Source organism: Aspergillus multicolor (assembly GCF_047715735.1).
Source record: "Aspergillus multicolor strain CBS 133.54 unplaced genomic scaffold BDW74scaffold_30, whole genome shotgun sequence".
In the NCBI taxonomy this organism is placed as follows: domain Eukaryota; kingdom Fungi; phylum Ascomycota; class Eurotiomycetes; order Eurotiales; family Aspergillaceae; genus Aspergillus; species Aspergillus multicolor.
In genome coordinates, this window is record NW_027395981.1 from 50,580 (window position 1) to 71,153 (window position 20,574).

Consider the following 20,574-nt stretch of genomic DNA (forward strand, 5'->3'; position numbering starts at 1 on the left):
GCAATTCTCCGTACTTCGCTCGATTCTATTGTCACAATTTTGAAGGATGATCACACAAAGGGAAATTAGGTCAATGGCTGTTCCACCCCCGGAAGTTTTGCGCTTTTGGCCGCTGCGCCGCCCGTAGTAGCTTGAGATGTGGCCTGTAGGTAACGAACGCGGAGCGTCCTCCTCTTCAACACCTTGCCTGATTCTGAAGCACAGGCTTATCAATGCTGAATCTCCTGACTTGATGTTCTTCCTGTTCTGCTGAACTCAACCGCCGATCTATCCCACCCCTCGCCGTGATGCCAGCAGCTTGAACAAAGCTATCCACTCCCTGGAAGCACCTACGAACCGACAATTGTGATTCTGCTTTAAAAGTCACGCTGCGGAAATGCTCTTCCGCTCTGGAGTTGTCACATCATGGCGGCTGTCATGTATTGTGGCAGCAGCCTTCGTCTCACGCGCCACCTCGAGTCCCTCGGTCAACGTCGCCCTTCAAGCCTCATTTGACTCCGGTCCCTATCTTATCGAGCTGCTGTGAGTGCCTGCCATGCAATCGATTTGTCTCGTATATCTTGGCCAAATACTCACATATAAACAGAGAAACAGCAGCTGAAGAGAACCCGACCTCGTACTTCCCCCTCCTCGACCGCATTGCCGATGGAACCTTCGACAACTACGTGACGGATAAAGAACTATACGATCGTTTTCTCCAAGTGGTGGTCGAAGATGGGCACCTCAGCAGCCCCGAAAGCCTCTCATCGTTCAAGCTTTCGTTATCCATCCGATCCGCTAGCCCCCGGATTGCGGCCCACTACCAGTTCTATAATACATCGGTGCAGCACTCTCTCATGGCGGCGCAGGATGCCGCTTGTCCGATGTGGGTGCATTCGGACGGAAAGCAATACTGCTCGTCTGCGATGGAGCGTGCGCAGCAGGATGTGGAAGGAGATTTGTATGTTAATTTTGGATACTTGGCTGGATGTTCAAATGCTGATTAGCGATGCACAGAGATGGACGGGAATTGCCTTTTGATCGGATCCTTGGACACCACTCCTTGCCCCCAGCGATCCTGTACGCGGATGTGGCTTCCCCGATGTTTAAGTACTTCCACCAGACTCTTAGCTCCTTGGCTAAGGAAGGAGAGGTTTCTTACCGCGTACGATACCGGCCGCCTCAGCATTGGAGTTCGCGACCTCTGTTTGTTTCAGGATACGGTGTCGAGCTTGCTTTAAAGCGTACGGACTACATTGTGATTGACGACCGTGATGCCGAGCAGCGGGGCTCGAACAGCATAGAGTCGGTCGAAACGGAAGAATCACCTCACGACCTGAAGCCGCTATCATCATCCGAAGTGTCGCGGCTTGGTTTGAATACCGTTGGCTATGTGGCTGACAGTGAAGACCCGCTTGGCATGCTCGTGAAGCTGTCCCAGGACTTTCCCAAATACTCTGCAACCATCGCCGCCTACAACTCGAGCGCTGCACTTCAACAAGAGATCAAGGCAAATCGTCTAGGAATGCTCCCGCCAGGAGCCAGTGCGATTTGGATCAACGGCCTGCAGGTTGACCCGAGACAAATGGACGCTTTCTTCCTGGTCGACCAGCTCCGTCGCGAGAGGAAGTTAATCGAGAGTTTCCAGGGCCTGGGGCTTTCAGCTACAGAGGCTGTGGATCTTTTGGCACACGATCTTGTGACGGAATCAGTGGCACAGGGCGCACCTCAGCGCTATGATTATCGGGATGAAATCGAAGGCGGTGGTGTGATTATCTGGATGAACGACTTGGAGAAGGATGCAAGGTACGAGTCGTGGCCAAGACAATTGAGCGCAGTAAGTTATTCTGTAATATTGTCAAATACATTCCTGACGAGAATAGTTCCTTCAACGCACGTATCCTGGTCAACTCCCTCCTGTTCGCAGGGAACTGAACAACATCGTTTTTCCGATCGACCTTACTAGCATCGAAGATGTGGATTTGATTGTTACCACAATCCAGGTCTTTGTGAAAAGGAAGATCCCGGTGAGGTTTGGTCTCGTTCCTCTGGCGACGTCGGAAGGCTCCATTGCTCAGATGAAGGTTGCCCACTATCTGCAAGAGACATTCGGTTTGGCCAGTTTGATGGCCTACTTGGAAGAGGTATATTCTTATTTTTACCGCTTCAGCATCTCATGCTAACGATACCAGGCGGCGAAGAAGAATAAGCTGGCAGTGCCCGATAAGACTGTCTTTTCGGCAGCGACTCAAGACAGAACCCCCAGGGCTGAGAAACAGGCGCTTACACTGGAACAGGTGCTGAACAACGACGAGTTGGATGTTTCGGCTCGCAATACTGCCAAATATCAGGACCGTCTTGGTATCAAGGCCGGTACTCCTCTTATCCTTGTCAACGGTATCCCTGTCTCGCGTGGCGAGAACTGGCCGCAGGATATGAGTGCCAAAGTCGAGAAAGACTTGCGTTTGGTCCAGCAGGGTATCGCTGAAGGTCTTTTCGAGGAAGATGCGTGGCTACCGAACTTCTTTCTTTCCCAGGCATTTGCACGTCGCGTTCCTTGGATTGTCCCTGAAGATCCCAAAGAAGTCGAGCTTGTTGACCTGGCCAAGGTCTCAGCACATTCGGGAGATCTTATTGATAGGGTACCTCGAGTTGCAGCCCTCGTTGAGCCTTTGGAGAGCGTCCACATGGTCGTAGTCGGTGATTTCGGTACCAAGGCTGGTTTGAAGATGCTCATCTCGGCCCTGGAAATTCAAGTGAAGCAAGATAAGACGGAGATTCTTCTTATCCATAATCCTGAAATTGTTTCATCCAATTCGGCAGCATCAGAACTCATATACCGCTCCTTGGGTGAAGGAACGGCCATTGATTCTGCGCGCATTCTCGCGGAAATCCTATCTGCTGTCTCGTCAGACGCCGACGCACAGAAGGCTCCTGATTTTTGGGCGCAGTTCCAACCATTGGTTGGGGCACTCGGCCTCTCTCCTGGCACGAACGGTATCATCGTTAACGGCCGCGTAGTCAAGCCCACTCAAGACGTGACCGTGGAAGATCTCGGCCAGCTGTTACTCTATGAAGATATCAACCGGATCGGCACTGTCACCAAGGCTGTGAAGGATCTGGGACTCGCCTCTAAGATATCCGACCCGCTTTCATTTGCAAAGCTCACGTCGCTTGTGGCTCTTTCAACAGTCTCAGATGTCCCGGAGGGTCTTTATGAAACCCCGTCCGATGTGCGTGTTAAATTCTTCGAGAAATGGACTGACTCCGGCTCGGTAATTACTATTGCTGGGCCTGAGGATCCCACAGTTACCATCGCTGCGGCTATTGATCCGACTTCAGAGATGTCTCAAAGGTGGTTACCGATTTTGAAGGCTCTGTCTGAGCTGGATGGTGTTAAGCTGAAGCTTTTCATGAATCCTCGGGAAGAGATTAAGGAGCTCCCTATCAAGCGCTTCTATCGCTATGTTCTAGACTCCCAGCCTTCATTTGGCGAGGACGGTTCCGTTTTACGGCCGACTGCTACCTTCTCAGGTGTGCCCGTCGAAGCGCTGCTTACTCTCGGCATGGATGTTCCGCCATACTGGCTCGTTGCCCCGAAAGACTCCTTGCATGATCTCGACAATATCAAGCTAAGCTCGGTGAAAGCAGGATCAAATGTTGACGCTATATATGCACTGGAGCATATCCTGATTGAAGGACATTCGCGTGATCTGACTACCAAATCTATGCCACGAGGAGTTCAATTGGTGCTCGGAACTGAAGAAAACCCATACTTTGCTGATACCATCGTCATGGCGAACCTCGGTTACTTCCAATTCAAAGCACAGCCGGGCTTATGGTCCATCAACCTCAAGCCAGGTCGTAGTGAACAGATTTTCAATCTCGAAAGCTTAGGCCGACTGGGCTACAGCCCGCAGGCTGGCGATGACAGCAATGAAGTCGCATTGCTCTCCTTCCAAGGCAAGACTCTATTCCCGCGCCTCACCCGCAAGAAAGGACAAGAAAAGGAAGACGTCCTCGAAGCAGGCCCCAAACCCGGCTCAGCCAAGGACTTCATGTCCAAGGGCCTCAACTTCGCCTCGAACGTCCTCTCCAGCGCTGGCCTCACTTCCAAAGGCACCGAAGCAAACGCCGACATCAACATTTTCTCCGTCGCCAGCGGCCACCTCTACGAACGCATGCTCAACATCATGATGGTCTCAGTAATGAAAAACACCAAATCCACCGTCAAATTCTGGTTCATCGAACAATTCCTCTCGCCCTCCTTCAAATCCTTCCTCCCCCACCTCGCCGCTGAATACGGCTTCGACTACGAAATGGTCACCTACAAATGGCCCCACTGGCTGCGCGCGCAGAAAGAGAAACAGCGCGAGATCTGGGGCTACAAGATCCTCTTCCTGGACGTCCTCTTCCCCCTCTCGCTGGACAAAGTCATCTTCGTTGACGCCGACCAGATCGTTCGCACGGATATGGCTGATCTCGTCAACTTACCTCTCGACGGCGCCCCCTACGCCTTTACGCCCATGTGCGACTCCCGCGAGGAAATGGAGGGCTTCCGCTTCTGGAAACAGGGCTACTGGAAGAACTTCCTCCGCGGCTCGCCGTACCATATCTCAGCCCTCTACGTCGTGGATCTGAATTGCTTCCGGGCCCTGGCGGCTGGCGATCGTCTCCGCGGGCAATACCAGATGCTCTCGGCGGACCCGAACAGTCTGTCCAACCTGGACCAGGATCTGCCGAACCACATGCAGCACCATATTCCGATCAAGAGTCTCCCGCAGGAATGGTTGTGGTGCGAAACTTGGTGCTCCGATGAGAGTTTGAGCCAGGCAAGGACGATTGATCTGTGTAATAATCCGTTGACGAAGGAGCCGAAGCTGGAACGGGCGCGGAGGCAGGTTCCCGAGTGGACGGAGTATGATGGGGAGATTGCGGAGTTGATGGAGAGGGTTAAGGGGGGTGAGGGCGTGGTTGAGGCGGAGGTTGAGCAGGAGATTCTGGCTGATGAGATTGAGATTGAGAAGGAGGAGGCTAGGTCTGTGAAGAACGCTGATTGGAAGAAGGATGAGCTTTAGATTTGGGTTTACGTACACGTTTTATCGCTAGGGTCGTGTATAAGCGTATGAAGACGATAGAAAGAAGACTGTATGTTAGGGCTCGAAGCATTATCTTGACCAAGTACGTACTGCTAGCTGAAACCCTTAGACGTCTGGAAGGCAATGATGGAAAGGCTACCTCTTCATAGCAACCATAGCCCGATACCTCTTCGCCCCTAACTTCCTACAACTCTTCCCCTTCCAGATGAGCAGTAGACCGCTATAAAACACCGCAAATGCCAACATTCCCACCGCGATAAATGTATCCTGTAACCCCGTCGCCTCGATCCACGGTGAGATCGCGAATGTCATGCCGCAGCCGATGACATTCCGGATCACGATCACGGCTGTCGTTGCCTCTCCTGCTAAGCTGGGATAGCTCTCGCTCACATAGCCCAAGGCGACCTCGGCCGCAATTGGCAACGCGCAACCGATCATGCCCATGCCTATGATGGGGCCGGCCCAGTGGACGTCATGGGCTGCTCCAACGCCGTAGAGGATGAGCCCGGCGCCCATGACTGGACCGGCTATTAGGACGGAATAAAGGCGGGCTTCCGGCTCCATGACCCCGTTATTGCGGCGCGCTTTCCAGATCATGAAACGGTCTGTGCCCGGCCCGCCGACATAGATGACCAGACACGCGCCGATAAGAGGGGCGATGTTGGTAAGCCCTAGGGATGAGGAGCTGAAGCCGTAAACAGTGAAGATTGTTGTGGACTCGTAGGCCATTATCGTGAGCCAGGAGACGCCGAAGCCGTACATTATGCCGCACCACCAGATAATAGGGTCGGTAAGAAGGAGGAATGGACGTGTTGCTGTGCGCCAGAAGGAGGCTTCGTTGGGAAAGATTGTGCTGAGTCTCAATTTTTGGAGGTAGGTCTTTGGCAGTTGGGGATGGCTTCCTCCGGTGTTCTCTTCTTGGCCGGGGCCTGGGCGCGAAAAGCCAGTTTCTTCTAGGCCAAAGAAGATGAGAATCGCAATTGAGAATAGGAAGGTAGCGTAAAACCAATAGACCCCTGTCGCCATATTAGCGCGGACTAGAAGCAGGGAACATGAACGTACATCTCCAGCCCATAGACTCAATCACAAATCCATTGGCGATGGGACCGAGGAACGAGCCCGTTGTAATGGCGAGCGTGTATATCGACAATCCCAGCCCACGCTGATGGACGAAGAATTGATCATCGACCGTAAGTGCGGGGAGCTGCTCGAAGGGCGCTGCTCCGAAACCCAGCAGAATCCGACCACCGTTCACGGTCTGCTTAGTTTGTGCCGCGGCAATCACGACTTGCGAGGCGGCGCTGATCAGGGCGGAAACAAGATAGACATGTCGGCGTCCGAACTTGAGGGCCTATACGAAATCAGAAAAGCCATTGTGCAAGGGTATTAGAGAGAGACATACCAAAGGGTTGAAGAGGAGATTCCCCAGCCCTAGCATGAGTAAAGCCAGCGCTGCGCCGATGTTCAAGTAACTAGTAGAGGCCCCAAGCTCGGCCATGACAGGAGCATATGTAACAGCAGGCGAGAGTGTAGCCGCTCCTAGCATAAACGCCCAGATGAAAACAATTGCTTGAGCAGTGTATTTCCGCCGCCAGGTCCAGTTGAGTGGGTCATCTGAAGAGGAGGATGGGTGGGGGAGAAGAACCACCTCGGCTTCGGCATGGTCAATCAACACCCGAGTACCTGGAGGAATCTCTTCAACCATAGAGCCTTGCTCCACGTCTTCCCTTTCACGGGTTGATAGGACTTTGGTGTCTTTCATAAGGAAGAACTTGGCGTCGGGTTGGGAGTACCTCTAACCTTGTGGCACTCCCGGTCCTTCGGACGCTTTTATACATGCTCATAAGATAAGCGGGCACCGCAAATACTGAGCCGCCAGCTCGCTCAGATAGTATTCGCCTCCAGCCAAAGGGAGGAGGTGCCCCAGATTCTGTAGAGCCGAGCCATGTGGCGGTGATAAGCCGGAGGGTTTCAGCGATAAACCGGAGGATTCGGTGGACGAATGACAAACAGCGATAGACCGGCCATTTCGCCATCCGATCTATACTTGTTGTGGTTAAAGGGACGGAGTTGGAGTAGTTAGACAAAGACAAGCGCATTATCTCCATGCTTCAATGCTCCCAAACCTCGGACCAGGGCCATCAGGCTTATAAGGTAGGAGTTGCCGCAGACTGACTAGAATTACGACAGTCATTTGTACTTCCATATCGCCATGTCTCCATCTTTATACACGGTCTCCAGCCCTCCATGGGAGGGTATCGTGAAGCGGAAAAGAGCCGAGCGAGCCTCGAAAATCCCCAAAGACTGGCTGCTGTCCGACGACATCATCAGTAATCGCACAGCTTCTCCCATTTCTCTTTTACATTCTTGCAATTTGCTCTCGCAAACTGAACTTGAGTTGACCAGCCCGGAGAACCACGATGCCACGTCTCTCCTCCAGAAACTCGCCGCTTCAGAGATTTCGAGCACCGAGCTTGTTGCTGCCTTTTGCAAGAGAGCAGCAGCAGCCCATCAACTCACCAACTGCCTCACCGAAATCCTCTTTGACGAAGCAATTGCCCGAGCTAAGAAACTTGATGAGTATCTTAAGCGCACTGGCAATGTCGTCGGTCCCCTCCACGGTCTTCCAATCACATTCAAAGATTGCTTTGACATCAAAGGCCATGATGCCTCGATCGGGATTACTTCGCTTTGCTTCGAAGCGTCGACACGTAATAGCCACCTCTACGACATTCTCACGGGATATGGTGCCATCGCTATTGCCAAAACGACCGTTCCGCAGACTATGTTGAACGCGGACACCGATTCCATCGCCTTTGGCCGAACAGTCAATCCGTACAACCGGGACTTTGCGGTAGCTGGGTCAAGTGGCGGGGAAGGCGCCCTGTTAGCGCTCGGAGGCTCGACGCTTGGTGTTGGCACCGACGGCGCAGGGTCGGTTCGGATGCCGGCCGCGGTCAATGGAGTGGTAGGGTATAAGCCCAGTGGGTACCGGATTCCACTGGACGGAAGAAGGATCATGGGGACTGGCGTCATGGGAACGACAATCGTGGGCCCTGTGTCGGTCACCGGATTCCTCGGTCACTCCGTTCGAGATATAATCCTCTTCAGCAAGCTCACCGCGGACTCAAATCCGTGGGAGAAGGACCCTTTCATCTACCCTCATCCATGGCGGAGCCTGTCTCTTCCAGCGCCACGTCAGCTTCGCATTGGAGTATGGTCATCCAACGGCTTCCTGCATCTTCATCCGCCGGTTGAGCGAGGTTTTAAAACCGCTCAGGAAAGACTCGCCAAAGCAGGCGTCGAACTCTTTGAGTTCAAGGGCCCTGATATCAGCGAAGTTTGGGAGCTTCAGAAGGAATGGACAGAGATCCAGGACTTGTCATACATTCGCGAATTGTTGTCCTCGGAGCCACACACTGATATTGTGAAAGCTACCGCTATCATCACTAAGAAAGCCACACCTCCACCGCTGACAATTGAATACCTCCATTTGATGAACACGCGGATCAGCGCTTTGGTCCGGGCAATGCATACCGCTTGGGGACATGCGACTGGAAGCGAGGATCGACCAATTGACGCGCTGCTTTGGGTTACTGCGCCACACACCGCTGTCCCATTCGACAAGTACACCTATCTGGGGTTCACGGGGTTGTTCAACCTGATTGACTGGCCTGCTATGGTACTGACACTGGGAATGTTCGCAGATAAAAACATGGACGAGAAAGTCGAGATCCCTCCATTCAACGCACTTGACGCTGAGATCCAAGGCATATATGACGAGGAGTTGTTCCACGGACTACCGCTGTCGGTGCAGCTCATTGGGCGGAGGTTTGAGGATGAAAAACTTCTTGCCGTGTCGGAAGTTGTCCATGATATCATCAAGACTAATACCGTCAACTGAGTCTGTAATCAGATGTACCTAAGGTATATAGCGAAAATTTGGTACTTGCGCCGCGAGGACGTCGAACCATGAGACATTCTCCCCGTTGTCCCTTTCTCCCCACACAATGTTGAGTAAATGGCGCACCCTGTGATGAGGTTGAGCAGACAAGCCGCAGTTGGCACCGAAGTGCGTTCTAATCAGGCGCTCTCGCCGAGACGGCTCAACAAGTTCGAAACCGGCGATTAAGAGTGCAAGGCCAACTTTGAACGGATAATCCCCGGACAGCTGAAAGCAAGTCTCCGACTCTGCAAGAATGGTTTCTGAGTAGACCGTGGCTGCTTTATCCTCTTCTCTGAAAGGGTACCGCAGCCGGTGGAGCACTAATAGCCCTAGCTGACGGTGTATATTTGCCTGCGTAAACATCCCAATCACCTCCTTGGAAGTGTACGTTTCCGCAAACTCTGGGGAGACAGAAGGCTGCCACTCTCCAATTGCATCTCGCGCCTTTTCCCACGCTTCTAACCATCCATGCTTCTGACTTTTGATTTCATGCCCGACCATACAAACATCGTAGAGGAGCGGCAGCAATGAATAACAAAGTCCAATATAGCGGTCAACTACTGGCTCACCTTCTCGAAGCCGTAGTCGCAGAACAGGTATCTGTCGGTGCAGAAGACACTCCACTGTATCCAAGTATATAAGACAATTCATCTCAAAATCCATCTCAGGCATAAGGGCCAGTATCCCTGGTGGTTCGTACCATGGCTTGGCATGCGATAATACATACCGACAGATCATGGAGGCGCCTTGGCCTTGTGGTGATGCTGAGACGGCTGGAGACGCCAATTGGTCGTAGGTAAGGATGCTCGTTCCTAAAGCTAGCATGATCCGAACTTGTGCTATATCCGTCGGAGTATCGAGAGAGCGGAGCTTGCGAATTGCTGTAGCACAGCGAGACATGTTCTGAGCCTGCGTTTGTATCGGGAGATGACCTGATCGAAGGGCGAACTCGCCGGCGCAGGCCAGAAATCCTTCCAAGAGGTTCTCAGGCGAGATTAGAAAGCGCGTTTGCAGTGATTGACGCATTTTGTTCCTGAACGAGGGCCCGATCGTGAAGTGGGGGATGAAAGCTGTCGTTGAGAAGAGGAATTGGATTGTTGTGCCTTCTTCTGAGCGGAGACTCATGGAGGAGCAGGGGCTCGGTGTTCGGTGGAGCGTCACTGACACCTCCCTCGACTCCTCATTCTCGTTACCTGGGGTCAGTGACGACGGAGTCGGAGTTGTTTGTGGCCTCCGACCAGGCGGGCGGATTTTGCGCAGTGTCTGGCAGTTGTGGCCTAATCGCTCACACCGACGACATATGGATGCGTCTCGGCCACGTCCCGGTTGGCATTTGACCTTGATTGAATAGCAGCGGTCACACGAGCGCCTGGTCATGATGGGTTGCTGGCTGGGGACGATGGAGAAGAGAGTTGGAAGCTGTTGACGGTTGACAACCACTAGACAACCCCACTTGTCTCGGCAGTTGGAGACTGCTTATCGGACAGGTGCCGACCAAGTCAATTAGATCCCCATTAGCGCATTGACCTTTCAGATAAAAGCTGAAACCTTTTCTACTTTCCAACTTCCGTGGATAACACAGATCACAATCATCTATATAATCTCGCCTGAAAAACAAAGTCAGTGTGGCGAGGTAAGTCAATCACTGTAAGCCGTGCTCAACCTTCTAGCATGTCTAGTCCTTGGCCATGGTTGACTCCTCCGGGCTGCGTCCATTGTCTTTTAATATTTGATAGGTCCCTACACCTATGCAAGCGCTTTGCATCATGCAATGTAACATGATGTTTTCTCACCCAGTAGACGAGTGTGGAGCTCGAACGCAACCGATCTGCAGAACAGTATGCTTAGCATAGGCTTAGCACAGGCACAATCCAGATCCACCTTGCGGGGATCGACTCCATCAGCCAGGTCCACGATCTCTTTTCAAGATTCAGAGAGCCGCGTGTTTATGACGCAATGCTGTGAGAACCTCTTCCTTAAACACCAGCAGTTCCAGCTACCATCGTGGAGACTCAACTTATCGCATCTTCAAAAGCCGTCAAAATGCATTCACCCTACCCCGAGCACAACTCTGATCCCTGCAACCTTCTGCAAAGCCACATCACAGCGCAGCTGATCTTCGACGTGATAAAGACGCTCCCTCGCCGCGCCCGGATTCTCTTCATAGGCTGCAAGTCTTCATTGCCATTGATTCATCACCTTGCCTCTGCCGGCCACGAGATACACGGAATCGACCAGTCTAAAGATGCCATTGCTCTCGCCCAACGTGCTCCAGGTGACTACCACCAGATCAGTCCCATAGAATACCGCCCTCCGTTCGAAACTGATGCCATCTTTGCTATCCACTCTCTCCATCATCTAAGCTATATACAAAGTCGGGAGATGGTCTCTCATATGGCGAGGTGGTTGAAGAAGGGCGGATCGTTGACGTTGACGACGCCGGTACCTCTACTCACCGACAGCCATTCCACCGGCTTAGAAGGTGGTGAGACCGAGTCGCTCTCATTTCGCGATCAATGGGTTGCTCTTTGCGAGAAAGCAGGCTTCTCAGCCCCGGACAGCGAAGCTACCATACCGGTACCACTCAATGCTATAGAGCCGTCGCAGATCCATTCGTTTATGAGCTTTCATAAGTTATAATGGAATTTTCTGCTATAGCCCTAATAGTTGAATATACCGATCAATTATCCCAAGTATGAGAGTCTGGGGTGATTTCAGAAAGAGTAAAAATAGGGCCGTTGTTATTAAATATTTTTAACAATATAGAAGATCCCAGTTGAGATTCTGATAAAGTCATCGATGAATAAGAACCAAGTCTACTTGTTGTCTAGAAAATATCGGGATAGGTATTGAACAAGTCATCCCGGGTTGCTAACTCAAGATTTGCTCTGCTGGAAACACGTGTGTCAGTTTAGTCGAACTCGGCTTTCTGATCTACCAAACATTTCCCGTTCCACGGGCCGTGACGACCTTCTTAACAAAACTCTTTACAGAACCTCGAACGAAACGCAGCGCGCAGCGCTCTGCCATTGACTTAATATTGAGGGCTAAACGTCCTCGCGGCAAGTCTCCAGAATGTCGGCGTCGCTTGATCCCTCAGTCCCGGGCTTATCCACCTCATTGTTTGCGAACTCGTAAAGCTCGTCGACCTGCCACGACTTTCCCCATACGCCCTCATCAACAAACAATTCCAAATCGCAGTTTATCACCAGACACGTTCCACGACAAGATAATTTAGTCATAGATTCCTAGCTTCTCAACTAAGAGCCATTGGGAAAAGCCCGTGGCGAAGAAAAGCTCTCAGGAATGTTCAGTACACAATCATGCTGCCTGAGTATTCTGACGACTATCGTTACTGTCTTGAGAGGCGCCACGAGCACAAGGCCAATCTTGCTGCCTTTGAAGAAGGCGTGATGATTCTCTGGAATGAGATCTCCACTTGGACGGACAAAGCGCCTGGTTCACTTCGATTGGAGTTGATTGCAAAGTCCAAACCCGACGATTGGACGGATTTCGACTTTGACAACGAGGCTCGCTGGCTATACCGCGAGTATAGCTTAGATATCGGCGATAGAAACGTCAAGTTGCCCACGTTGAATTGCATTCGCCACTTAGTTCTCGGGGTTCAGGGGCGGCGTATTCATCTACGGGTGGTGGGCGATATGATTCTTTCGATGCCTTGACTACGCTCTCTTGACTTGAGACTTTCACCTGGCCGTGCGAGGAATCGAGCTCTTCGAGCTGGGTATCGGAGTCACCTCGCCAAGGCGCTCGAAACGCCTACCCTGAACGGATTAGAGAACCTGTACTTTGACATGGCCGAAGACACGCCAGCAAACCATGATTTTGAAATGGCCGAAAAGGGGGACCCTTCATTCCCCGCTGGTGATGTGCTATGCCATGCAGTACGAAAACTGGCGCAAAGAAGCCTCCGCGAGCTACGACTTGAAAGATGCCCCCATCTCCCCGGCACTCTTCACATCCAGGAAGAAAGGCGAAGACGAGACTGGGTTTCCCTGCCTGGAATTCCCGAAGATCACATACCCCATCTACACTTATGACTGCCGTTGGTACTGGGGAGGCAACCGCGCAACATACCCGGCGCCCGAGGAATTCGACGAGATGGAATTGTTGAAAATAGAGTACCCCACCGAGGATGAAGGTGAATCAGATAACCAGTCCGACTCTGGCTGCGAGTCCGTGACCGGTTTCGCATCTGCGTTGAACACCTGGCGCGACCCGCTGAGCCGTGACAGGGCAGATTTCCTCGATGGAAACGCGCCAGAGTTCGCGTGGCGTCGCAGGCCTGAGCCAAAAACGTTCCACCCCCTACTCAAATCTATCGCGAAGGCCGTTTTGCACATGACAAAGCTGCGGTCTCTAATTGCCATCGCCAAAGCATAAAGGCCGTATGCCAGCAACCCCAGAAGGACGCGCAATCTCCACCTCAAGTTCCTAGCTCCTGGGAAGGATTTGGGGGTTACGGATTACTATGTCACCGAAAACGACGGCTACGATACTGGGGACTGGAGAATTGATCAGGCCATTTGGAAGTGGGTTCTATGTCTTTAGTCTGGAATAAGATGGACTCCCCCCAAGGACACCCTGGCGCTTATGGAGCAGCGGGTTGATGAGGAGGGTAGGGTCAATATGATTACGTTTCCTACACCCGAGCGGCGGTGGTTCTATTAGGTATTCACTGGTATAGTGCCAATGGAAACTGTGCATAGTACGGAGAATTAGCCACTTTAATCACGAGAAATCCAAGTGATAACAAACATTAAGACGTACCTGGGTTGAATATTTACTTAAATCAAAATAAACAAGCCTAAAGTGAAGTGCCAGAGGAAGCTTACTGACAAGCACAGCTCATTCACTGACCACAACCAAGCCCTTTGGTGAACAATAACCGTCCACAACAAAATACCTAGGGCTCATCCACCTTATAAAAACTCATCTTCCATTGCACCTTTCTTACCCGTGGAACCGAGACTTCCCTTCCTGCCTCAAACTCAGCAACACCACCAAAACCATGCAGTTCTCTATCCTGCTAAGCTTGTGCATATGTGCGCTATTCCTGGTAGCTGGTGCCACTGAAACCAGCGGAACGAGCAGCTCTTTAAGAATCCATTCAATCGATCTCCTCCCTCTTGAAACCACCACCATTTCAACCCTGTTTGCGCGTTCTTTTATCGATATCCTCCTTGCTCCTTTCACTGGAACCGCCACCACAGACGCCAATCCCACCATCTCCACAATTAATACCAGTCTCAGCGTTCTTACTGTCACTACAACCACAACCAGCACCGGCGTACCCAACCTCTAAAAACGCGGCGACAATGACCCCGAACAACCGGCTCCATCCCAACCCCTCCCTCAGCTCCCCGACGCCGGCCCCGACCTAACCGCGTACCTATCCACCATCGCCTCCCTCCTCACAAGCTCAAACAACTAGCTCTCCCACAAAAAGGACGACACAACGGGGAAATGGTACAAGTTCGCGAAAGAGATAACCGCCGGAGGTGTCACAGGTCTATACGGATGCACGACGCTCTTCATCGTCTCGAAGCAGGGCGTGTACGTCTCGCATATCTACGAGCAGCCTGTGTTCGTGGATAAGGATAAATGGAACCGCGTGATGCCGACGAAAGACGACTATTTCTGGAAGGCCGCGTTTGACGCCTTGATCAACGGCGATGAGACAGGCAAGGGCGCGATTGACCCGCTCAAGGACCTTATTGGGGATGCTGCGAACCCCGGGCCGCTACATTATTTGAATATGCCGAAGATCTTTGTCGCCGCGCCGTTTAAGGAAGGGGGCATTGGGCCGCTGCGGTATAAGGATCGGATTAAGTGGCTTTCGGATCAGTTGCAGGGGTATTTGTATCCACCTGAGTCCTCGTCTTCAGGTGTTACGCCGGAGGCGCCGAGTGTCATGGGCTATAAACCGACCACCCGCGGCGTCGCCGAGAATCGTGAGAGTATCTCGGGGAAAGCTATCATGGAAGCTACGCAGATAGACCATTACCAGAAGCAGGTGATCCAGGGCCAGAGTGAGGCACAGGCGCAGATTCGAGCGATCGGTCGCTGGAGGCTGTGGGTTAATGGCAACCAGACGGTTTCTTATGAGTTCGACTCGGATCAGAATCGGTTCCGGAACCCTTAGCGCCAACAGTCGCGCAGGCGTGGTCTTCTGAGAATCAATGAGCTGTGATTCTTTCCAGTGATGGCAATCGACAGGCTTAGGATACTCTGGATCCTCGGACTAGATGTCGCTGTGCTCATGCAGGTGCCCGCCAGTTTATGCATGGATGTTGTGTAACAAGGCGGAGTTGAATATCAGGCTCAGGGCTCTTGCAAAATATCATCAAGGTTATTGCATACTTGGTAGATTCTCGTCAATCAATTCTGTCGTACCAAGCTTTCTATTTTCCTTTGCCTCGAAATATGAACTTGACACCTGCACTTGGATATAAATCAAACAAGGCTCAGTAAAATATTCCCTCTCCCTACAGGTACCGTGTACCTTAAACCAAGGTCAAGCTATGAACCTCCCATGCCCGGAAGCTGCAAGGTTTCGCCTTTCAATAAATTCCAGCTTGTCAGTGCTGTAGTGAGAGCATCGCAAACCCGCCCTCCCCGTCCCGGGTCGATTCCTAAGCACCATCCTTTCCCGTCAACAAAAACACCACATTAACATACCCAAATGAAAAAACAAAAAACATACAACAGCTGGGATTCGCATGTGGTCACCCACCATACTACTAACCAGCCGGCGTGTGGCTTAAGTACGGCTGAGCGGACGGGAAGCCCTGTTCTCCACACCCTGTGGTCGTATGTGCCTGATCTATCTAAGACTAGGCTTATGAAGCAAAATAACAGAAATCCACGTTGATGGTTAGAGCGGTCCACCATGAATAATGCAGCCCTAATCAATGTCTAAGCTATAGCTGATGACTTGACTGATCTTTGAGACAAATGGAAAGGAAGTCGGTCCTGCCGACTTACTTCCACCTCTAACCCTCCGGCTAAGAATACTCCCTTGAGCGATTCAATTTTAAGGCTGCTTAAGAGAAAAAGAGGGTGCTCTAAGGTATTGTTTTCAGAGCGTTTATCTGACACTGTCACTTAGAGACTCTATTCTATCCCGTGGTCATAGTCCTACTGGGGCTGGGTCTGTCCACGGCACAAATCATCTAGTTGGCAGTTGGCAGTTACTGTCACAGATCCAGGATACAATCCTGGTAAGGGGGGGGGGAAACACGTGCATGGCTCCCGGTATCTCTGCCTTTTTACTTCCGCGTCTCGAAATCCGCTCGCAGTCGCACCCAGGCATCCTCAACTTCCACCGGCACATCAACATGGGGAATAAACCCGCGCCCTCGGGGCCCGTATCCCTCCTCGTCGTCTCTGAGCCTCGGAATCTCTCCCATGATCAACGAGAGATAGCGGTCCAGCGGCCACAGCGCAGTTTCGCTCTCCAGCCCGGGTCCACAGTCTGCGTAGAGGACCGCTCCCCCCTCTTTTTCTGACATTTCCATCTTCGGAACGAAAACCGGACAGCTAACAAACTCAGGAGGAGAGATCACATCCTCGTAAACCTTCTCAAATGACACCTTTGTCCGCAGCATCATCGTTGGGTCCTGGATAACCATGCATGTCCGTGGCTGGACACCCGCGTTTTCCAGAACCCGTCGCGTAAACGCCGCATTCTGTCCGCAGTTCGTGGATTGGTCTTCAACCAGGATCTTACATCCGCGACCGTGGTCCGTAATCACATCGCGGTCGAAGAAGCTATCTAGAATTTTCTCGAGAACGCGCGCTTCGGGTAGACCCGCGATATCATCGCTCAAGACGCTGAAACGCGGGTGCTGGGCTACAGCGTCGTAGAGGGATTGTGTTGAGTGGCCGATGCCGCCGCAGAGAATCAGGGTTTTTGTTGTGTCTTGGTTAGATTGGAGGGTGCTGAAGAGAGCCTCGGCTTGATGGAGGATCATGGAGGCGCAGATGACGATGCAGTCGATTGGTGTCGGTGATGAGGGGAGACCCTGGAGTTGGACTTGCGGGTTTGCGAGGTACGCTGCCACGGTGTCTATGTCGGTTATTGTTTGGGGATCTGTGAGGGCCATTGTGTTGTGGGAGATGAACATGTTTTGTAATTGGCTTGACTATGATGTTGCAAGTTGTTGATGGGATCTAGCCTTGCTGGAGGTTGATGTTTGAGACCCTAGTGGATCGGTTGTCTTGGCTCCGCTGATTGGTCCAGATGGCTCAGGTAGTGTGAGAAGGTACCTATGGGGGTAAGACGATTCTAATGTTTATTCTTCCAATTACCTACATAGTATCTCTGCTAATCTGAGGCTACCTAGATTTCAGCTCTATATCCTCTTTATCAAACGTTGTTGTCATTGATTAAGCTACTAACCATGTCACTGAAGACCGTTATGCTATGTCTACACTTTATATATTTCCTGATACGAGTCTGTCAGAGAATGCCTTAGTGATGAAAACATTTGTTGCCGTTGTTGTTTATGAAGAGCTATGATTTTCTAGAAATTAGTGTTCCTCACCTGGAATACCTGTGATCCATCACTCCCATTTTGACCAGCCTTAAAGGACATCTCGGAGTGCGCCCGAGATATGGCCCGGCGCGAGGGGCTCGCCTCCGGACGATGCTGCGGAATCTAGGTATTCATCTAGAATCTCTTCAGATTAAAAGTTATAAGAGAAGCAGACGGCGGCCGGATTTTGGGTAGATTGTGCCTTCTTTTCGAATGAGAATGCGGTGTCCACTGCAATATCTGATCGCTGCCTGACGGAGTCAACTGCATCCTTGAAGACTCAACAATGCCGAAGGCAAGATTGTCACTTACTAGAGATCCAGTTACTAACCAGCACTAGAAAATACTCTTTCGCGCAACGACGTGGGCATTTTTGTCCCTCCAAGCAGCCGCAACCGTTATAGATGTCCCGGGAATAATCTCTTCAATCCCACGCGTCGCAAACATAGCCCCAGTCGACACGTCCAAGTACTTCAAAACGAAACCCGGCGACTTCGAGCACCCCGGCATCTGGCATACGCACGATGACCTCGAGCGAGTCCGCAACAATGTGCAAGCCGGGAAAGAGCCCTGGTCCTCCGCCTACGCCCGTTTCGCTGCGGACCCATACTCACAAGCAAACTACACGATAAAAGGCCCACATCCGGTGATCAGCCGTGGTGCAGTCTCGAATTATACTTCTTTCGCTCATGACGCGCGGGCGGCTTGGCAAAATGCCTGGATGTGGTATATCACGCGGGACCAAGCGCACTGGGAGAGGAGTACTACAATACTTGATGAGTGGGGGTCCACACTCATCAACATTGTCGGTACGGACCGCTCGCTGATGATCGGACTTGACGGTGATCTGTTCGTGAATGCTGCTGAAATCATGCGGTGGGAGGGGAACTGGACGGAGTCCGGCGCGAAATGGCAGGGTGGGAGCGGGTTCAGTATCCAGCTCTACTGGCTATTTTCCCGACAGTCCACCCCAATCGGGCAAGCTAATTATGGCATGGCGAGCATCAAAGCACTGATGGGTTTCGCGGTCTATCTGGATGATATGCAGCTGTGGAATTACGCGGTTGATGCGTACATCCAAGATAACTGCGCCGGGATATTTGCGACGTATGATCCACGGACTGGGCAGAGTGGAGAAGCTGGAAGAGACCAGGGCCATGCGATGTCAGGAATTGGGTGGGCGGCGTATGCTGCAAGAGTCGGACAGAGCCAGGGAATTGATTTGTATGAGCTTGGCGATGACTTGCTTCTGAAAGGGGCAGAATATGCGGCCAAGTATAATTTGAACGAGAGCGTGTCCTACGATCCGAGCTGGTATAGATGCGAGGCGGTCCTTGTCAACGGACCATGGAAAACAATTTCAGAGGACAAGAGAGGGGTCACCAACGCGAATCCAATATGGGATGTGCTATACTATGAATATGTCAAGAAGCGAGGGAAGGACGCTCCCTGGACGGCGAAGGCGAAGGACGAGGAGGGGTTCGAGGGGGCTGTCACGTCGAATGACCATCCAAGCTGGGGTGATCTGATCTGGGCATATTAGCAGTACTGCATAAATTGAAGGATTAGACGTATTTCTCTCTGTTGGAGTAGTCAATGTCGAAAACGCGTCGGAGCCGGTCCGGCGATTCCTCCGGCAGCGTGTCGAGTGTCGACACTGAATGCGGGGAAGTGGCACGATGTCTTTCTTCGTGGGGGTTATCCCCAGATTCTGCATCCTGATCCTGGCTCTGTTCTTGTTTCCGACTTCAAACAGTTCTTTGTTATCCATTACTCGAAAATGGTCACCAAACACAATGATCAGTCCGACACCCACAAGTCGGACGAAGACATCCCCGCTTGCCAATCGTGCCGCCGCAAAAAGGCCCGCTGTAGTCGCGAGCAGCCGTGTTCGCAATGCGTGCGGTTTGACGTGACTTGTATTTACGATGACCGCAGGCTGAAGCCCGGTATGCGAGCCGGTGTTGTGGACAGTTTGTCGCGCCGGATTGACACACTGGAGAACATGTTCTTGGGCCAGGAGATCCTCTGGAAGCAGATGTGGGACACGCTACACCCGGGTTCGCAGTTTCCTGGTTTGCCCACGGACAATCGACCGCTGAATGGGGAAGGCGCAAATAACGATATCCAAGATCGTCGGGAGCAGCTGAAAAGTTCACTCCTTGAAGTGGCTGCGTCGCGCAAGAGCTCTGTTGGTGCTTCAGAAAAGCCCCGCCCAAAGAGACAGCGAACAGATGTCTCGCTTGGCCTTTCTCCGGACCAAGAGGATTTTAGCATGAGCGCAGCAGAAATCATCAATTCCGATTTGCTGGATCTGTTCGTTGAGTTCTATTTTGAGAATGTTCATCATTGGATCCCGATTCTGCATGTCAGCCGATTCCGGAAGAACATACAATCACCTACCGGACGGACAAAGTCGAAGTATATACTATACGCCATAATAGCAGTATGTATTTGGTTTGTGAATGATCGACGGTTAGCGGAAGAAGACAGAAAAGCACGCATCGCCGAGAGCTGTCGTCAGAAAGTTCTTCTCTGCAGCATGGAGTCATTCTCTGTTCAAAATCTGCAGGCGTTAGTGATTATCGCATTTAATACTGTACGTACTTCTTTCAGCCTGCCATCACTATGCTAATTGTCAGATTGCCCGCGGTCGTGGCCCATCTTCCTGGTCTGTCGTGGGCAGCATGGCTCGGACGGTGGAACAGCTCCAGCTCAGTGTCGAAGAAGACGACCTTTACAAACGAAACCAGCCGGGCGAGACTCTGATTCGACGAATGGCTTTCCTCAAGCCGTCGACATGCTGGAGGGAAGCCGAGGAGCGGCGACGAGTATTTTGGACCGTCTTTCTGATGGACCGCTTCTGCAGCGTTTCCACCGGATGGAACGTTAGCCTCACCAGTGCAGATGTCAAGCGTCGGTTACCCTCCGAGGGCGCACTTTGGCACAGAGAGGAGGAAGCCAGGGCACCTTACTTTGGCATTTCCGA

At 51.9% G+C, this 20,574-nt stretch overlaps 9 protein-coding genes across 9 annotated transcripts; 6 read left to right on the top strand and 3 right to left on the bottom strand.

Moving 5' to 3' along the window:
• The first annotated feature begins 79 nt into the window (after positions 1-79).
• On the top strand, positions 80-5,452 carry BDW74DRAFT_83485 (putative UDP-glucose:glycoprotein glucosyltransferase). Its single transcript, XM_073733847.1, has 5 exons — positions 80-522; positions 587-940; positions 997-1,816; positions 1,863-2,123; positions 2,172-5,452. The coding sequence occupies exons 1-5, from the start codon at positions 377-379 to the stop codon at positions 5,055-5,057; spliced, it is 4,467 nt and encodes a 1,488-aa protein (XP_073580157.1). The 5' UTR covers positions 80-376; the 3' UTR covers positions 5,058-5,452.
• Positions 5,214-6,783, bottom strand: BDW74DRAFT_187667 (uncharacterized protein; the record flags this gene model as incomplete). Its single annotated transcript, XM_073731540.1, has 3 exons — positions 5,214-6,094; positions 6,141-6,429; positions 6,481-6,783. The coding sequence occupies 3 exons, from the start codon at positions 6,781-6,783 to the stop codon at positions 5,214-5,216; spliced, it is 1,473 nt and encodes a 490-aa protein (XP_073580158.1).
• A 507-nt stretch (positions 6,784-7,290) lies between these two features.
• On the top strand, positions 7,291-9,042 carry BDW74DRAFT_187668 (uncharacterized protein; the record flags this gene model as incomplete). The annotated part of the gene is made up of 1 exon (XM_073731541.1): positions 7,291-9,042. The coding sequence occupies one exon, from the start codon at positions 7,291-7,293 to the stop codon at positions 8,980-8,982; it is 1,692 nt and encodes a 563-aa protein (XP_073580159.1). The 3' UTR covers positions 8,983-9,042.
• On the bottom strand, positions 8,881-10,401 carry BDW74DRAFT_187670 (Zn(II)2Cys6 transcription factor; the record flags this gene model as incomplete). The annotated part of the gene is made up of 1 exon (XM_073731542.1): positions 8,881-10,401. The coding sequence occupies one exon, from the start codon at positions 10,399-10,401 to the stop codon at positions 9,001-9,003; it is 1,401 nt and encodes a 466-aa protein (XP_073580160.1). The 3' UTR covers positions 8,881-9,000.
• Positions 10,402-10,955: 554 nt separating this feature from the next.
• On the top strand, positions 10,956-11,657 carry BDW74DRAFT_187672 (class I SAM-dependent methyltransferase; the record flags this gene model as incomplete). Its single annotated transcript, XM_073731543.1, has 2 exons — positions 10,956-11,398; positions 11,515-11,657. Exons 1-2 carry the CDS (start codon positions 11,068-11,070, stop codon positions 11,655-11,657), a joined length of 474 nt encoding a protein of 157 aa, XP_073580161.1. The 5' UTR covers positions 10,956-11,067.
• A 690-nt stretch (positions 11,658-12,347) lies between these two features.
• On the top strand, positions 12,348-13,428 carry BDW74DRAFT_181722 (uncharacterized protein; the record flags this gene model as incomplete). The annotated part of the gene is made up of 2 exons (XM_073730081.1): positions 12,348-12,677; positions 12,931-13,428. The coding sequence occupies 2 exons, from the start codon at positions 12,348-12,350 to the stop codon at positions 13,426-13,428; spliced, it is 828 nt and encodes a 275-aa protein (XP_073580162.1).
• Positions 13,429-14,056: 628 nt separating this feature from the next.
• On the top strand, positions 14,057-15,190 carry BDW74DRAFT_181723 (uncharacterized protein; the record flags this gene model as incomplete). Its single annotated transcript, XM_073730082.1, has 2 exons — positions 14,057-14,335; positions 14,480-15,190. The coding sequence occupies 2 exons, from the start codon at positions 14,057-14,059 to the stop codon at positions 15,188-15,190; spliced, it is 990 nt and encodes a 329-aa protein (XP_073580163.1).
• A 1,002-nt stretch (positions 15,191-16,192) lies between these two features.
• Positions 16,193-17,153, bottom strand: BDW74DRAFT_187674 (YdcF family protein; the record flags this gene model as incomplete). The annotated part of the gene is made up of 1 exon (XM_073731544.1): positions 16,193-17,153. One exon carries the CDS (start codon positions 17,151-17,153, stop codon positions 16,317-16,319), a length of 837 nt encoding a protein of 278 aa, XP_073580164.1. The 3' UTR covers positions 16,193-16,316.
• A 543-nt stretch (positions 17,154-17,696) lies between these two features.
• Positions 17,697-19,128, top strand: BDW74DRAFT_187676 (uncharacterized protein; the record flags this gene model as incomplete). Its single annotated transcript, XM_073731545.1, has 2 exons — positions 17,697-17,712; positions 17,972-19,128. 2 exons carry the CDS (start codon positions 17,697-17,699, stop codon positions 19,126-19,128), a joined length of 1,173 nt encoding a protein of 390 aa, XP_073580165.1.
• Between the last annotated feature and the right edge of the window lie 1,446 nt (positions 19,129-20,574).